We start from the raw sequence: 18,456 nt of genomic DNA on the forward strand, positions 1-18,456 counted from the left end.
TTTCCAGAATTGTAAAGCCACTCAACATGGTGCGGTTTTGGGTGCCGCCACATGGACAAACCCAAAGCCTGCACGAGATCTTTACTTATGGCATTGGTAAAACTGCCACCATCAATTATCATCTTGCATGCACGATTCTTGATATTGCACTGTGTTTTAAAAACACTCCACCGCTGCCCCTTTGCACCACTATCATCTTGCACCTTCTCCACCAAAAGATTCAGCCCCTTCGTCGGTGCATCGACTTCTTCCTTTATATCTTCTTGCTCTTCTCTTCTTTTAAGCAAACGACTTTTCCAATCTGCAGTGTACAGATCCACTGGCATAGGAATAAAATAAATCTGCTGGCCCTTCAATGATAGAGAGTAATTATTTTTCTTGATATTCCGAATAGCGCCAGCACATTTGCACCATGGATTACCAAGTAGTAGATGGCACGATACCATGGACACAGGACAAACGTGAAAAAATTCCGCACAACAATATTTTCCCAGATCAAAAAATAGCGAAATCCGATGCGTAATTTTGACTTCACCTTTGAACCACTTCAGCGTGTACGGCCTTTCAAGAGGTGCCATCTTCAGCCCCAATTTTTTCACCACCTCCATGCTCACCATATTGACTGCGGTACTCTCATCGATCGTCAGATTGACACGTCGTTCGTTCACGACGCAACGAGTGTGAAAAAGAGTGACCTCGCCAATGCCTTCCTCCTCCATCAATACGTTCCTGCTCAACGTGTTGATGCTTGACCCCGTAGATGATATTGCAAACTGAGTCGCCGTGACTAACCTTTGCTCTGAATACCACTTGATGTGGCACGGACTAGCGAGATGCTAATTCGCGCGTGTAGATGGCCCGATCTTTCACGGCGATGCTTGATCAACAGTTCGTCCCCTTGTTCCTCCTCGCAACCTTCAAGATAATTTTCAGATGTGTACGAAAATACACAAACGAAAATAATGACCTCCTCGGATCAGCACGTAGGCGTCGATGTGATGATCAACCCTCCGTCGCTAGTAAATTTCCACGATGGGAAAATCACAGATAATACACAAGATATGGCCGCCCGTAACTCGAACGTTTTTCTATATATCTCATACTCGAAAATAAAACTCACAACTCATCTCCCCTATTACAATGGCCGTGGCCCGTGATAAATAGCCATCTCCACGTGACTGCTCCGCTAAAGGGAAAAAAGAATTAACACCTAAACAAGTCGTGCATGACTTGGACTAGAATAAGAAACAAAAATCCTAACCAATCACAACCGTAACTACTATTTAAGAAACTTCCTAATATAATATTCTTGCTAATTAGCATGCATGTATTTATCTAGCACGTAACGTGCGTTCCTTATTCCAAGGGATTGAAACGAACATGCCTTTATCCATTGAGGGGGAGTTCTGAATGTGGGGATGATCTTCTCTAGTTTCGGCTCCTGCCCTTGGTTTTCTTGTTCAAGGGTCAATCCATGCATGGGTCCACGACTTCTTCTTCTCTGTTCTTTGCATGATATATCAGAAACATCAAGGCTGCTCCACACTTTCCTCCGTTGCCATACATGATGTATTTGCGACTTCTGTTTCGGTCGTTTGGCTGGAACAATATAGGTTGATCTTGAACTCGACACAATACTAATTCCGGGGCCACATAACAAACGCATTCTCCCATCAATGCCTCGATGTTTTTCAGTAGCATGCACCAAATTTGTTCGCACAAGTTCTGCTTTGCTTGTCATCTCTTTAGTTGGTTTGACTTGAGTGGTGACGACATTTGAAGAGACACCGGGTATTACATTGGTCGTATCACAAAGTATCGAACGCGAATCATATGAACGTGATGAAAACTAGCTTGACGATATTCCCATGTGTCCTCGGGAGCACTTTTCCTATTATAAGAGTTTGTTCCGGCTTGTCCTTTGCTACAAAAGGATTGGGCCACCTTGCTGCACTTTATTTACTTTTGTTATTTGTTGCTCGTTACAACCTATCTTATCACAAAACTATCTGTTACCACTTATTTCAGTACTTGCAGAGAATACCTTGTTGAAAACCGCTTATCATTTCCTTCTGCTCCACGTTGGGTTCGACACTCTTACTTATCAAAAGGACTATGGTAGATCCCCTATACTTGTGGGTCATCAAGACTCTTTTCTGGCGCCGTTGCCGGGGAGTGTAGCGCCTTTGGTAGGTGGAATTTGGTAAGGAAAAATTTATATAGTGTGCTGAAATTTACTATCACTTGTTACTATGGAAAGTAATTCTCTGAGGGCCTTGTTCGGGGTATCTTCACCCTGTCCAGTAGAGCAAAGAGTTGCTCCTCAACCTACTAAACCTATTGAAAATGAAATTCCTTATGAGTATCCTTCGGGTATGATAGAAAAACTGCTAGCTAATCCTTTTACAGGAGATGGACCAAAGCATCCTGATGAGCACTTAATATATGTGGATGAAGTTTGTGGATTATTTAAGCTTGCAGGTATACCCGATGATGTTGCTAAGAAGAAGGTCTTCTCTTTATCTTTGAAGGGAGACGCATTAATATGGTATAGGCTATGTGATGATATGATATCGTGGGACTATAAAAGATTGAAGCTGGAATTTCATCAAATGTATTACCCTATGCATCTTGTTCATCATGATCGCACTTATATATATAATTTTTTGCCTCGCGAAGGAGAAAGCATCGCTCAACCTTGGGGGAGGCTTAAATCAATATTATATTCATGCCCCAATCATGAGCTCTCAAGAGAAATAATTATGCAAAGTTTTTATGCTCGGCTTTCTGAAAACAATCGCACCATACTCGATACTTCTTGTGCTGGCTCTTTTTATGATGAAGACTATTGAATTCAGATGGAATTTATTGGATAGAATTAAACGCAACTCCGAAGATTGGGACCTCGACGAAGGTAAGGAGTCAGGTATGACACCTAAGTTTGATTGTGTTAAATCTTTTATGGATACCGATATTTTCCATAAGTTTAGCACTAAATATGGACTTGACTCTGAGATAGTAGCTTCTTTCTGTGAATCTTTTGCTACTTATGTTGATCTCCCTAAGGATAAGTGGTTTAAATATCATCCTCCCATAAAAGTAAAAGTAGCTGCACCTATTAAAGTTGAAGAAAAGACTGTCACTTATAATGATCCTATTATTCCTACTTCTTATATTGAGAAACCACCTTTCCCTGTTAGAATAAAGGATCATGCTAAAGCTTCAACTGTTGTTCGTAAAAGCAATATTAGAACTTATACACCTCCTGAGCAAGTTAAAGTAGAACCTAATATTGCTATTATTAAAGATCTCTTGTCTGATAATATTGATGGGCATGTTATTCAGTTCGAAGGTGAAACTGCTAGAATTGCTAAACCTTGTGATAAGGATAAACATAGACCTGTGGTAGGCGTGCCTGTTATTTCTGTTAAAATAGGAGATCATTGTTATCATGGCTTATGTGATATGGGTTCTAGTGCTAGTGTTATACCTCATGACATATACAAAGAAATTAAGAATGAAATTGCACCTGTTGAGTTAGAAGATATTGATGTTACTATTAAACTTGCCAATAGAGATACTATTTCACCAATTGGAATTGTTAGAGATGTTGAAGTCTTGTGTGGGAAAACTAAATATCCTGCTGATTTTCTTGTTCTTACTTCTCCGCAAGATAGCTTTTGTCCAATTATATTTGGTAGACCCTTCTTAAATACTGTCAATGCTACCATAGACTGCACTAAGAATATTGTTACTGTTGGCTTGGATGATATGATTCATGAGTTTAATTTCTCTAAATTTAGTAAACAACTTTGTGAGAAAGAATTACCTAGTAAGGATGAAATTATTGGTCTTGCTTCTATTACCGTACCTCCTAGTGATCCTTTAGAACACTATTTGCTAGACCATGAAAATGATATGTTCATGAAAGAAAGAAGGGCAAAAGATGAGGTATTCTTTAAACAGGAACATATTCTGCATCACAACTTGCCTGTTGAAATTTTAGGGGATCCATCTCCACCCAAGGGTGATCCCGTGTTTGAGCTCAAACCTTTGCCTGATAATCTTAAATATGCTTATCTTGATGAAAAGAAGATATATCCTGCTATTATTAGTGCTAACCTTTCAGAGCATGAAGAAGAAAGATTATTGAAAACTCTGAAGAAGCATCGTGCTGCTATTGGATATACTCTTGATGATCTTAAGGGCATTAGTCCCACTCTATGTCAACATAAAATAAATATGGAAGCAGATGCCAAACCAGTTCGTGATCCTCAACGACGTCTGAATCCTAAAATGAAAGAAGTGGTAAGAAAAGAAATATTAAAGCTTCTGGAGGCAGGTATAATCTATCTCGTTGCTGGTAGTGAGTGGGCAAGTCATGTCCATTGTGTCGGGTGGTTGGTGCGACATATGCCAATGGATGACTTATCATTGTGGGAGCCAATAAAACATCGCCGGTGCCTGGAAATGGGATAAGGCGAAGACATGCACGCCGGCGAATCTTACCCAGCTTCAAGGCTCTCCGTGGAGATAACACCCCTAATGCTGCTCTGCGGGGTCTCCGCATGATCACTATCTCGACGGGTAGCTACAGGATGCTCCTTGAGTTGTTCTGTGAAAGGATGAAGGAGGGCAAGGCCAGCCCGCTCCTCTTCTCCTTGTGGTGTCTAAAAACTATCCAAAGAGAGATCTCCCTGCATGGGAGCCCTGGGGGGTTTATATAGGCCTACCCCTAGGGGTACAATGGTAATCCGACTGGGCGTGGGCCCTAGCCGTCTGTGTCTATGCCCACCGGCCTCTTTGCCGACTGGTGGGCCCCGCCGGCTGTCAGTCCTCTGGTCGACAGGCCGGCCCCACCGCTCAGGGGCTCTGTCGGGGGCTGGTTTCTGTGGCCCCGCCCTTAGTGGCGAGGGCTTCGTCTTGGCAAGCATGGCTACAGTGCCGCCGTCGGGCGGCTTATCACTGTAGCCTTACCTTGTCTTATCTCCTTAATGGGGCACCTCCTTCGAGGGAGTGGACTGACCGGCTACTGGGAATCGGCCGTACCCCAGGCCGACTGGGGGTGGCCCGGCCGCCTTCGGGTGTCTCCATGACGGATGGGACCCGCCACCCACGGGTCGTACTGACGGCTCGTCGTGGGTGACATCATGGTGAATATGGCAACAGTGCCGCGCCGAACGGGTGAGGGCCGCCCGTACGGCATACTGTGGCCAGGCGTGCTCCGGGATTCGAGGGTGGCAGGTTTCGCTGTAGCCACGCCCCGTCTCATCGCTGTTATGTGGGTGCACATTTTGAGGGCACGATCTGGGCCGCCTGCTGAGGGGGGGCGGCTTCTTGGAGTCGGCGTTCTTGTGGCCGGCTTCGTGGAGCCGGCCTTCTCGGGGCTTTCTTCTTGGAGATTTTTAGGCCTAGGCCACCTTCGCACAGCCGGCCTGAGGGGTAGTCGGCTGGAGGAAGGCGGCCCCACGTCTTGGAAGCTTGAAGGCTCGATCGGCCTATAATTTTTCTAAAGTGCCAGGGGGAGCCGGCTAGGCTACCCATGGTCATTTACTCCGTCAGTAGTCCCCGAAGCTGGTTGGGCTTCGAGGCAGAAAAAGGAGTCGAGAAGCTCAAACAGCTTCATGTCTTGAGGAGCCCGAGCCGGGTTTGATTAGGTGCACCGTCTTCTGGAGGGCGTCGAAATTCGTGGGCGGGAACCAAGCGGCGCGCGAGTTAGGCTTCGGGCTGACCGCCCGCCGCCCGCACGCCACGTGGCACCCAATGGTTGGATGGGCCTGCCAGCCCACGCGCGCGACGGGACGCCACCGCAGTTCGGGGCCCGCCAATACCGGGCCACGGCCCATGCTCGGATCTCCTGCGGCCCGGGCGGACCGCGCACCTCCCTGCGGCGGTTGCCACATGCCGTGGAAGCGCAACAAGCTCAAGACGTGGGGGGAGTGGGCGCAGTTAATCCCACGTTCCCCCACGCCTCGCCTCCTCGGCTTCGCCGTACGAGGCTTATAAGTAGGGGGAGGAGGGGGAGCGGCAAACGCTCGCACGCTCGCCTCGTCCCTTCCGTTTCTTCTTCTCTGTCGCAACAACTCCCCGCCGCCGCCCGGCTCTTCCGCCAACCTCCTTGGCTCGCCGTTGCTTTGCTGCGGCAGGGTCGCGTGTCTCTCCGTCGCCGCATCTTTCTCGTCGCCGCGCCATTCTCATGGCGCTGTCGAGCTCCTGGGACGGCTCCAATGTCCACGACGACCACGTCGACTTTCTCCGCCGGACGCGGCGGCTGCCGGGTGCGGACTACGTGTGGGTCCGTATCGCGCCGGAGAGGGAGATCACGCCGGCACCGGAAGAGGACGAGCAGGAAATCTTACGCTTGCATTGCTTGCGCGGCTTTGGCCTGCCGACGAGCGGGTTCTTCCGCTCCTTCCTCGAATTCTATCATCTCCAGCCGCATCACCTCACTCCCAATGTGGTGATGCTGATGTCGGCCTTCGTCACCCTGTGCGAGGGTTTTCTTGGCGTCCTCCCCACCCTTGAACTGCGGGGAGAGTTCTTCCAGTGCAAGCTTGGCACTGTTGTTGCGGGTGTGCCCGCCCCATGCGGCGCCTTCATCGCCGTGCGAACGACGGGCGACAACAACCCGTTTCCGTCCATCCCGCTGATCCAGTCGGTGAAGCTCTGGCAGAAGTCTTACTTCTACGTGAAGAATATCGCTCTGCAAGGCGACTTCGTCAACCTGCCGGCTTATGTAGCCGGCCCGCCGGCTGGGAGGCAGCCTTCATGGTTCTTCCGGTCCAGGTCATTGTCTCCAGGCGGGGCTGCCTCCATTGCCCGGCTCCGGGTGATGATCCAGTCGGAGGGTCTGTCCGGGGCCGACCTGGTGGCCACCTTTGTGGAGCGCCGGGTGCTTCCGCTCCAGGGCCGACCTCACATGATCGGCTAGATGAGCGGCCGCTTCGACCCGTGCCGGCTAAGCACCAAGGAGATGCCTCACGCCGAGGTGTCTTATATGGTGAATTATATTTCCAACTGCAAGCTCACCAAGGAGTGGCAGTACGGCAAGGTCCCGTACTCTCGCGCCAATCCTCCGCCGGTAGTAAGTTTCTCTTCTTTTCTTCTTTCCTTGTCGCGGGGTTCATGATGGCCGACTCCTAACCAGTCGGCCTGTTTTGGCAGAATCCCGTGCTTCCGCCGGCAACCGGGGCTGCGGGGGTGGAACGCCAGTTCCTCCCTGACCGCACGTTGGACGACGTTGACGACCCGAACCTGGGGGCGGCCACCATGGAAGAAGACGTCGCAGGGGAGGGCGGCGAGGCAGGCGACTCTGGGCTCGGGGCCTCCTTAGAGGATTGGCCGGATGATGCCGAGGCCGAAGTTGTTCCGCGCCATCAGCCGGCGCCCGATCACCAAAGCGCGGGCCCATCCACCGCGCCGGCTCTCCATGGCAGCGCGCAGAAACGCCGGGCCGCGTCGACCCACTTCGGCAGTTGGCCCAAGAAGCCCAAGAGTACCGTGGCGGCGACCAAGCGGGATGAGGCGGCCCGCTTCCGCAAGGTGGTGAAGCAGCCGCAGGCGGTCTTAGCGTAAGTGTCGCTGTTCTCATGCCTTTCTTTTTTCTTCTTCTTCGGTTGATGTTTTTCCAAACCTTTTTTCTCAATTTATCAAACAGGGCCCCTCTTTCCCTTGGGCGGGTCACGGCCACCTCCATAGTTGGAGCCGTGGGAGGGTCTTCAAGCTCCCACCGGGTGGATCCCCGCACCGACCTCCTAGAGGCGACGGAGCAGAACGCGCGGGAAGTGCGGGAGGAGCGGGAGGCGGAGGAGCGGAGGGCGGCTCGAGAGGCAAAGCAGAAGTTGGCGGAGGCGCGAGCCGTCGCGGCCGCCAAGGCCCAGGCGGAGGCCGCAGACGCGGAGAGGGAGGCGGAGGCTCAGCAGAACCAGCCTCCGCAGTTCGTCATTCCCCTCCGCGCCGCGGCTCCCGACACCCTTGTGCCCCCGTTGGAGGAGGCCAGCCGCGGCCAGCCGGAGATGGAGAGGGAGGTGGCGCCATCGCCGCCGACTGGAGCGGGCCAAGGAAGCCGGCCTGAAGTGCCGCCTGTGCAGCCGGCTGGAGGCGAGCCGGTCATGGGAGGGGATCTTGTGATCTCGTCGTCGCCTCGCCGGCGTGCGGGGAAGGCGACTTCAGCGCCGGACGCGTAGAAAACCGTGGACACCGGCTCATCGGCCCAGGACCTAGAAGCGGCCAGTGATAGCTCATCCGGGTGGACGCCAGGCGGCGGGACAGCCATGCTGAATGTGGCGGCGCAGGACGTCCGGAACCGGCTTCAGGCCCAAGCCACCGCGCTGAAGCAATACACCCAGGAGTTTCTCACGACGCGATCGGTTATTCGGGTGAGTCCTCCTGCTCTTTGTCGGTTATTCAGGAGGAACTGGGTGTAGTCCCCGAGTTCCGAGCCGGCCGCTGAGCAGGCGGCTTGGAACTTCTTGGAAAGCTTGATTGCCATTTTGTTCTTACTCGCGTCCCTTGTCTTATCTGCAGGAGTACCACAACCTCCGTGCGGCCGCTTTCAACTCCCAGGCCCAGGAGTTGAATCAGAAGGCCACTGATCTGACCGAAAGCCGGAGTAAGCGCTTTGTTTTTATTTTAAGTGGGGGCGCGTCAGCGCACCCACTGGGTGTAGTCCCCGAGATTCGGGCCGACTACCGAGTAGTCGGGTCGGATCTTTTCCTGACGACTTCTTTCTTCATATTTGCAGGGGCTAATGCTACCGCGTAGTCGGGTCGGATCTTTTCCTGACGACTTCTTTCTTCATATTTGCAGGGGCCAATGCTGACTTGAGGAGCCAGCTAAGCGGAGCCCAGTCCTCCCTTCGCGCCAAGGAAGACAAGTGTGCCGCCTTGGCCCAGGAGCGTGATCGCCTGGCCAAGAAGCTGGCCGACCAGGAGGAGAGCCACAAGGCGGCCCTGAAGGCGGCACAGGACAGCGAGGCCGCCCTCAAAGCCGAATATGAGACCGAGGCGGCAAACTGGGCCGAGACGAGACAGGCACTGAGCCAAGGCTACAGCCAGGTGGAAGACTTGATTTATGGTAGGCCGCCTTCTTCTTTGCTTCCTTGCCTGCCTCCTACTATTTGATTCATTTTTTGACTTTGTGCCACTGCTTTCCTCTTTGTGCAGATTACTTTCCTGGCTACTCTACCGCCGCCACCCAAGCCATTGAGGCCTACCGCGACGCCCGACGTCAGGCAGGGGCCGAGATCGCGCCGGGTGCCAGCCGATCACTTGAGGAGCAGCTTCTGGGGCTTCAAGCCCGCCTGCAGCCGGCCCACCGCATGCTCCGCCGTCTTCAGCGCGCCGGGGCGCAAGTGCTGGCCGCCCTCTGGCCTAGCGAGGTGATCCCGCGCACCCCAAGTCGGACCGCCGACTGGCTGGAGGTCGCAGTCGGCCGCTTCGAGGCTTGGAAGGCGTCAGCGGCCCGGTCCGGCGCTAGGCGGGCACTGGAGTTCGTCTGAGCTTGGTATCCTAGGTTGAACTTGGACCAGCTGAGCACCTGGCGGCAGGAGGCTGACGAGGAGCTGGAGGTGGTGCGGCCGGCTATCATCCAGCGTGCCTCGGCGATCGCCGAGTATACCGACACCAGCGCCTTTGCTCCTGAGGTGGATGACGCCGGCGTCGCTCAGCCGGAGGACTGGTTCGGGCTGAACTTGGCCGAAGGTGAGGACTCGGCGGAGGAGATTGCCTCCAGTGATGAGGGCGAAGGGGAAGAGGGAGAGGATGATGAAGACGCTGCGCCGCATGGTGAAGCGACCAGCCCGCCTCGGCCCGATCGTGCCTCTAGCAACGATGCCGAGACTCGCCAGCTGGTCACTCCTCCAGCCGGCACCGCCGACTCCACCAACCTGCCCAACTCGCCCGTTGTCCCCCTGGCTTGATCCACCATCCTTGCTTTCCTGCTTGTTACTCTTTTGGACAATCTTTAAATTTGCGCAGTTCCACCCACTAGGGGTGTATTCAGACTATGTTGAATGCTGGCCTTTCGAAGGTCTTTTGTGTAAATATTATGCATGTGTTTGGCTTCCGTTCACATTTGCTTTTTATCTTTTGGCTTTTTCCTTTGCGGCCTTCCTTGGTCGCCGCCTTTCCAGCCGGACAGCTGCTCTGCAGTCTGTGGCCAGAGAAGGACTTGGTCGTTTTGGGAAGGCAAGTACTCGAGCTTTCTCAGATTGCAGCAAGGTGAACGGGAAGCCGGCCAGCCGACTGCTCTGGTAGCCGGTTGGCGGGGTGGGAGGCCGGCTCGCGTTATATAAGTTTGTTGGTCCTTAGCCGTTTTTCGCGTGGGCATCCTTTCCTGCCCTTGGCTCTTGCCAGTCGGACAGTCGATTCTTCGAGCTGCGACTTTTGGCAAGAAGGGGCTTGGGTGCCGGCACACTACTTGTCTGACTGCAGGTGGAACTTCAGATATAACTTGAGGCGGCGAGTCCCCGGGCCGACTGGTCGAACCCAGTGCGGGACGAAGAAAGCAAATGTAGTAACATAATCGTATGCGTGATACTCATCATTCATAGATGAAAGAGGGTAGTCCCCGAGTGCTCCTCGAGGCACCCCTTGTCTCGTACTTAGTACAAAAGGTAGCGTGCTACGTACTGTTTTTTAATTGTAAAATCTTCGGAGGAGATTGGCGTTCCACGGTCGTTCCGACTCCTTGCCAGAATCATCTCTCTTGCGTGCCTTCGGCTTCTGCGCGTCGATTAGGTAGTAGGAGTCGTTTCCTAAAGCTCTGCTGATGATGAAGGGGCCCTCCCAAGGGGCCGAGAGCTTGTGCTGGCCGGCTGTTCGCTGGATCAGCCGGAGCACAAGATCGCCCTCTTGGAAAGATCTTGGCTTGACCTTCCGGCTGTGGTAGCGGCGCAGACCCTGCTGATAGATGGCGGACCGACTGAGGGCTAACAGCCAGCCTTCTTCCAGCAGGTCAACACCGTCTTCTCGTGCTTCATTGCCTTCCGCCTCCGTGTACATGGTGACCCGAGGCGAGTCAAACTCGATGTCAGTTGGGATGACAGCCTCAACACCATATACAAGGAAGGAAGGGGTGAAGCTGGTTGACTTGTTTGGGGTAGTGCGCAAACTACAGAGGACGGACGGCAGCTCATCGAGCCAACAGTCGGCCGAACGCTCCAGTGGCACGACCAGTCGGGGCTTGATGCCGGAGAGGATGAGGCCGTTTGCTCGCTCGACCTGGCCGTTTGACTGTGGGTGGGCAACGGACGCTAGGTCCAGCCAGATGCCGTGTGTTGCGCAGAAACGTGCCAGTGCTCCCTTTGCAAAATTTGTGCCGTTGTCGGTGATGATGCTATGCGGCACCCATACTGGGTTGTAATATCTGCGATGAAAGTAACGGCAGTCGACCCATTCAGCTTCTTGATCGGCTTTACCTCAATCCACTTGGTAAATTTGTCCACAGCGACGAGCAGATGTGTCATGCTGCCGCTGCCGTCTTGAATGGGCCCACCATGTCTAGCCCCCAGACGGGAAAGGGCCAGGTGAGGGGGATGGTCTTGAGTGCAGAAGCCGAAAGGTGTTGCTTGGAGCTGAAAACTTGGCACCCTTTGCAGTGTTTGACTAGTTCCTTGGCGTCTTCCAAAGCAGTCGGCCAGAAGAATCCATGGCGAAAAGCTTTGGCGATGAGTGATATTGAGGCTGCATGGTGGCCGCATTAGCCTTGGTGGATGTCCCTGAGGATTGCTATGCCCTTCTCTGGTTCGACGCAGCGCTGGAAGACTCCAGTGACGCTGCGCCTAACAAGCTCTCGGCTGATGATTGTGTAAGCTCTGGCTCGGCGTTGAACCTGTCTTGCCGAGGTCTCGTTGGTTGGCAGCTCTCTGTTTACTAAGAAGTTGAGGATGGGCTGGGCCCATGATGGAGTTGTGACTTCTTCTATTGTCAGGACTGCCACTGTGATAGGGGCGGGTGGGCTGGGTGGTGAAGAGTTGGAGTCAGAGTCAGCCACCACCTGTTGTGTTGATGCAGTCCCTGGGCCGGCTGCAGTAGCCCCTGGGCCGGGTTCCGAATTCCCCGGGCCGAGTGCGACTATGGCAATCCCCGAGCCACCTGTTGGAGTCCCCGCGCCGCCTTCTTGGTTTCCCAAGTCGGATCCGACTGCGTCGGGGTCAGGCGACACGAAGATGGAATCAGATTCTGGAGATGGCTTGATAGACGGCTTGAGGAGGCGGTGGAGAGAAACACCGGCTGGTATAGCTTGCCGGGTGGATCCTACTCGTGCCAGGGAATCTACTTGCATGTTGTCGGCACGTGGTACATGAAGGAACTCACATCCTTCAAAATATCCACTGATTTGCTGGACGAGGAAACGATAGCTCGCCATGTTTGCGTCCTTGGCGTCCCAGTCGCCAGATGACTGTTGGACCACCAAATCTGAGTCGCCATAGCACAGGATCCGGCGGATGCCGAGCTCTTTGGCTAGCCGGAGCCCGTGTATGAGCGCCTCATACTCGGCCACATTGTTGGAGGCGGCAAAATGAATTTGCAATGTATACTTGAGCTTGTCTCCCTTGGGAGAGGTGAGGACGATGCCGGCTCCCAAGCCGGTGTGCATCTTGGACCCATCGAAGTGCATCCGCCAGTGAGTGGAGTCGGGGGCTGGTGGCAGGTATTGGGTTTCGGCCCAATCGACAAGGAAGTCGGCTAGTGCCTGGGACTTAATAGCGGTGCGGGGCTGGTAGAAGATCGCGTAGGGGGGCCAGCTCAATGGCCCATTTGGCCACCCGGCCGGATGCATCCCGGCTGCCTATGATCTCGGCGAGCGGGGCAGTACACACGACCGTGATGGGGTGCTCTTAAAAATAGGGCTTGAGCTTCTTGGCAGCGACGTACACACCGTAGCACATCTTCTGGTAGTGTGGGTAGTTCTGCTTCGAGGTGGATAAGACTTCGCTTAAATAATACACCGGCCTCTGGACCGGCTGAGCCCGGCCTTCTTCTGGGCGCTGGACTACGATGACTGTGCTGACCACCCGGCTAGTAGCGGCAATGTAAAGGAGCATGGGCTCCTTTTCAGTTGGTGCCGCCAAGACAGGCGGCGTGGTCAACATCTTCTTTAGCTCGTGGAAGGCTTGGTCCATGTAGGATCAAAAGTATGTCTAAAGGGGGGTGATTAGACTACTTGACCAAATAAAAATCTAGCCTTTTCCCAATTTTAGTTCTTGGCAGATTTTAGCTATCTTAGCACAAGTCAAGCAATCTCCACACAATTCAAGCAAGCATGCAAAAGAGTATATGAGCAGCGGAAAGTAAAGCATGCAACTTGCAAGAATGTAAAGGCAAGGGTTTGGAGGATTCAAACACAATTGGAGACACGGATGTTTTTGTCGTGGTTCCGATAGGTGGTGCTATCGTACATCCACATTGATGGAGACTTCAACCCACGGAGGGTAACGGTTGCGTGAGTCCACGGAGGGCTCCACCCACGAAGGGTCCACGAAGAAGCAACCTTGTCTATTCCATCATGGCCGTCGCCCACGAAGGACTTGCCTCACTAGCGGTAGATCTTCACGAAGTAGGCGATCTCCTTGCCCTTACAAACTCCTTGGTTCAACTCCACAATCTTGTCGGAGGCTCCCAAGTGACACCTATCCAATCTAGGAGACACCACTCTCCAAGAAGTAACAAATGGTGTGTTGATGATGAACTCCTTGCTCTTGTGCTTCAAATGATAGTCTCCCCAACACTCAACTCTCTCTCACAGGATTTGGCTTTGGTAGAAAGAAGATCTGAGTGGAAAGCAACTTGGGAAGGCTAGAGATCAAGATTCATATGGTTGGAATGGAATATCTTGACCTCAACACAAGCGTAGGTGGTTCTCTCTCAGAAAATGTGTATTGGAAGTGTAGGTATGTTCTGATAGCTCTCTCCATGAATGAAGAGTGGGTGGAGGGGTATATATAGCCTCCCCACAAAATCTAACCGTTACACACAATTTGCCAAACTCGGTGGGACCGAATGGTTAAACTCGGTCGGACCGATTCAGCAAACCTAGTGACCGTTAGGATTTTCGGTGGGACTGAGATGCAACTCGGTAGGACCGATATGGTTAGGGTTAGGGCATAACGTAATCTCGGTGTGATCGATTACACAAACTCGGTGGGACTGATTTTGGTAATAAGCTAACCAGAGAGTTGGTCAGGTAAAGTCGGTGGGACCGATTTGCTCATCTCGGTGAGGCCGAAGTGTTGCAAAAGGGAAACAGAGAGTTTACATTGCAATCTCGGTGGGACCGATCGCTCATCTCGGTAAGACCGAAACGTTACGAAGGGAAACAGAGAGGTTACAATCCCATCTCGGTGAGACCGAGATCCCTATTGGTGAGACCGATTTGCCTAGGGTTTGTGGCAGTGGCTATGACATTTGAAACTAGGTGGCCCCGGATAGAAAGAATCGGTGGGGCCGAGTTTGACTTTTGGTTTAGGTCATATGTGGATGTGGGAAGGTAGTTGAGGATTTTGGAGCATATCACTAAGCATTTTGAGCAAGCAAGCCATTAAGCAACACCTCATCCCTCCTTGATAGTATTGGCTTTTCCTATAGACTCAATGTGATCTTGGAACACTAAAATATAAAATGTAGAGTCTTGAGCTTCAAGCTTGAGCCAAACTTTTTGTCCTTAGAATTTTGAGGGATCCACTTTCCTCATCCATGCCATGCCATTCATTGAGCTTTTCCTGAAATATTAATCTTTGAATAATGTTAGCTCAATGAGCTATATGTTGTTAGGAATTACCAAAACCACCCAGGGATAGTTGCACTTTCAATCTCCCCCTTTTTGGTAATTGATGACAACATATAGATCAAAGCTTCGACAAATGATAATAAGAGTGAAAGATATTGTCGCTTTGAGAAGTATGTGAAAAGCAAGAGCTCCCCCTAAATTTGTGCATATCTTAAGATTTTCTTTGGACTGCAAATGCACAATGAGTTAGGATCATGGGTGACTCTTCCATGTCGCATACATCTTGGTGGAGCGCTCAAAATAATAAAGATTGAATACATGCACTCATCACCAAGCAAAGTGAATCATCATATAAGGGTAAGTAAGATAATATCATCTAACAAGTATAAGTGTAGCTTATGATCAACCACATGATCATCAATGTCTCACAGATAATAGCATAGTATCTCAAGCAATCAAAAGTAAACAAAGTTCAACCACCAAAGCAAGAGAGAATAAAAAGCAACGCTCTCTCTCGAAGCCTATGATCTATACATGTTTCTCCCCCTTTGGCAACAAGTTACCAAAAATTTCATAGAAAATGCATAGCACTAAAATGTCTCTCAAGCTTGGTCTTCAGTTGGTGGCGTGGAGATGGCTCCTTGGACGAAGACTTCAGTTGATGTGGATGGAGCTGAAGGAGTTGGTGCTGGAGCTGGTGGCACTGAAGCTGTAGCTGGTGCAGATGACGTGGCTCTGGTGTCTAGAACAGGCACTGCAGCAGACCTCTGAGCTCTAGGCACTCTGGAAAATGCATCAGTGGTTGTCTTGCCCTTCCTCTCCTACATATCATCTTGAAGTTGCTCCACAACAGACTGAATCTCAGTTACCTTCACATCCAAGTCATAGAATTTTTACTCCACGATTCTTTCCAAGCTCTCCTGGTTTTGAGTCAGGGTGGCCAGTCCCTTCTCAATCCTCAGAGTGAATGCAATCAGGTAGCCAAGCTGATCTTGCTTGCTCTTCAGGAGATACTGAGATGCTTCTTCAGTAGTTGGCATCCTTGCAGCCTTTTCAGCTTTTGCCTTCTCCTTCTTGGCTTGTGCGTGCACAGAAGATGGTTCATCCTCATTCATAACCACTTGGTTGTCCTCAAAATCTGGATAGATGACAAAGTGTTCCTTATCCAACAGATATTTTCCTGTGCCCATCTTTGAGTTAATCAACTCCTGAATTTGTGGGGCATATCCACAACTTCTCTTTTGGTCTGCTGATGTCCTCTTGATAGTCTCAACCATGAGGCTCATGACCTTGAATTTCTGTGGCACATCAAATATGTGTAACAAATTAATTGCATGCCCTCTGATCATGTTGTGGTCACCTGACTTGGGAAAAAGAGTGTGCCTTAGGATACAGTTGATCGTTGGCAGTCCTGACAGAAGAAAATGGACTGGCCCAAACTTGAAAGTCTCAAGAGCTTTGTCTGGGATCTCCTTGTACATCTGTGACATAGAATTGTGATCCATCTTTTTCTTGGCATAAACATCCAAGTCATCTTCACTTTCCTTTGGGGCATTGATCAGATTGGCCCATTCCTCAATAGTTGATTGGTATCTCGTTCCTTCAGACATCCAAACTATTCTGTCATCTGGATAGAAATGTGCTGTGGAGTAGAATTGCATAATGAGCTCATCATTCCAGTTTGTGAGCTTCTGACCAACAAAGTCTGCAACTCCACACGCACTGAAGCTGTCATACACTCCAGGATAGTGTTCTTCATTCTCCTTCATGTAGGTCCAGTCGACCCACCTCATATCACACACTATAGGCTTCTTGTCCAACAAGATTGTCTCATAGAAGTCCTGATGTTCCTTTGTGTGGAACCTGTAATCAACAACAGTCCTTCTCCTGGTGGCATATGGATCTGACCCTCTCCATAGCCTCAACCCTGAGTCTCTCCTGATCTTCATGTTCTCAGCCACAGGATGAGCATCATTGTGGTCTGGAATCTTGGGTTTGAGCTTCCTCAGGACTTGTCCTTCATCATCTTCATCAGCAGCAACTTCAGGCACTGGGGCCTTGTTCTTCTCAGCAGCTGGTATACTCCTGGTATTCCTCTTAGGTGCACTCTTGGGCTTGGAGGCTGCTTTGGGTGCTTCTTTGGGCTTTGATGTTGCAGCCCCTGACTTTATAGCATCACCCATCAGCTTGTGTGCCTTGGGTGCTGGTGCAGCAACCTCTTCTTCCTCTTCCTCTTCAGAATCTCTCATGATTGAGGATCTCCCAAGCACTCTAGCAGTGGCCTTTTTGATCCTCTCCTTCCTCTTCTTCCCTTCTGCAGCAGCCTCTTTGGGTTCAGATCCCAAAGGACTTGAGTAGATGCTCTGGCCTTAGACATTGGAATTCTCTTTGCAGGAACCTTTTGCTTCATGCCTGGCTTGGTGGCAGCAGCAGTGCTATATTCCTTCTTAACCACTTTCTTCTTGGAAGTGGCCTCATCCTCAACTGCCACATAGTCTTCATCCTCAGATTCAGAGGTCTTCTTCTTTCTGGCCCTGGTGGCAGCTTTGGGTAAGTTGCTTGGGGTGCTCCTGCTACCATCATCTGAACTGCTAGAGGGACTAGTGCCCTCACTCAGGTGAACCTGCTCCTCTGACCTGTTCTGGCTGTCACTCTGATCAGACATATTGCAAACACTGATAGCAGACCCTGTGAATAGATATAGATGAGATAGAGTGGATGAGCATCACAAAATGCAGAGGTTTTTGCAAAAGAATGAGTCAAAAACTTAGTTTTAGTTTTCCACAGAAAGCATTTCGGATCAACCGATTTGTAGACTCGGTGATACCGAAGCAGCTATTGGAACCTAAACTAGTGAACTCGGTCAGACTGAGTCACAGTTTGGTGGCACCGAGACTGCTAGGGTTTCACAAAGTCCTGAACTCGGTCACACCGATTTGCAATTCTCGGTCAGACCGAAAATTACATGTGCAATGGCCTGAGCCGAATCGGTGGTACCGAGTTCCACAAGTCGGTGGGTTCGAGATGATTTCGGCGGAAACCTAACCCTAAATTTTCAATTCACGACTAAACTACGGAGTGTTTTGACTGGATAAGAATAATCTCAATCATGGCAAGATACATGGAGAACACAATGTGCTAGGAATCAGATAGGGATAGCACAGTGATCGAGTTCATACCCTAGTTCGGCGATGAACTCGCTACGGCGGCAACGACGGGGATGATTCCCGTTGACGGCGGCGGAGACCAGCGGCAGGAGGCGGCTGGCGACGAGGAAGACGATCCGGAGACCCTGGGGCAGAGCGGGCTAAGCGCGGGTGAAAAGACTTCGGAGAAATTTCCAAAAGTTTTGCCCATGGATATATATAGCTCGACCCTGTCGGTGTGACCGAGTGGAACAACTCGGTGGCACCGAGATTCATAACTGCAAGCAGTTACTAAAACTCGGTGTGACTGAAAGGTTCAAATCGGTTGCACCGAGATTGAAAACCTAGATCAACTTAGTGATCTCGATATGACCGAAATGGATGAACCGATCAGACCGAAACACACAAAGAAGTTTTGGAAGTTTAAGTCTATGACGAATCGGGGACTCCGAGTGCTCCTCACACAGAGTGGTTCGAATTTGACTTGATCAAATTTTGTGATGTAGCATGAATAGAGTTTGAGATGAGAAAAGCATAGATAGCTAGAGAGGGTTCTTAGGCATTCTTGTCCATCCACTTG

General features: G+C 51.1%; 1 protein-coding gene across 1 annotated transcript; it reads left to right on the forward strand.

Annotated features, from left to right (window-relative positions):
• Positions 1–8,273: 8,273 nt before the first annotated feature.
• Positions 8,274–9,919, forward strand: LOC147992003 (uncharacterized). Its single transcript, XM_087538898.1, has 5 exons — positions 8,274–8,378; positions 8,512–8,611; positions 8,809–9,075; positions 9,165–9,493; positions 9,548–9,919. The coding sequence occupies exons 1-5, from the start codon at positions 8,274–8,276 to the stop codon at positions 9,917–9,919; spliced, it is 1,173 nt and encodes a 390-aa protein (XP_087395024.1).
• Positions 9,920–18,456: the final 8,537 nt, after the last annotated feature.

This window comes from Triticum urartu, chromosome 1A (assembly GCF_056163025.1).
Source record: "Triticum urartu cultivar PI428250 chromosome 1A, HENAU_Tu73, whole genome shotgun sequence".
NCBI classification, from domain to species: Eukaryota; Viridiplantae; Streptophyta; class Magnoliopsida; order Poales; family Poaceae; genus Triticum; species Triticum urartu.

Coding starts and splice junctions, on each gene's coding strand:
- LOC147992003 (XM_087538898.1), top strand. CDS start 8,274: ATGCTGAATGTGGCGGCGCAGGACGTCCGGAACCGGCTTCAGGCCCAA. Junction 9,076..9,164: donor GGTGGAAGACTTGATTTATG/GTAGGCCGCCTT, acceptor CTCTTTGTGCAG/ATTACTTTCCTGGCTACTCT. Junction 9,494..9,547: donor CTAGGCGGGCACTGGAGTTC/GTCTGAGCTTGG, acceptor ACCTGGCGGCAG/GAGGCTGACGAGGAGCTGGA.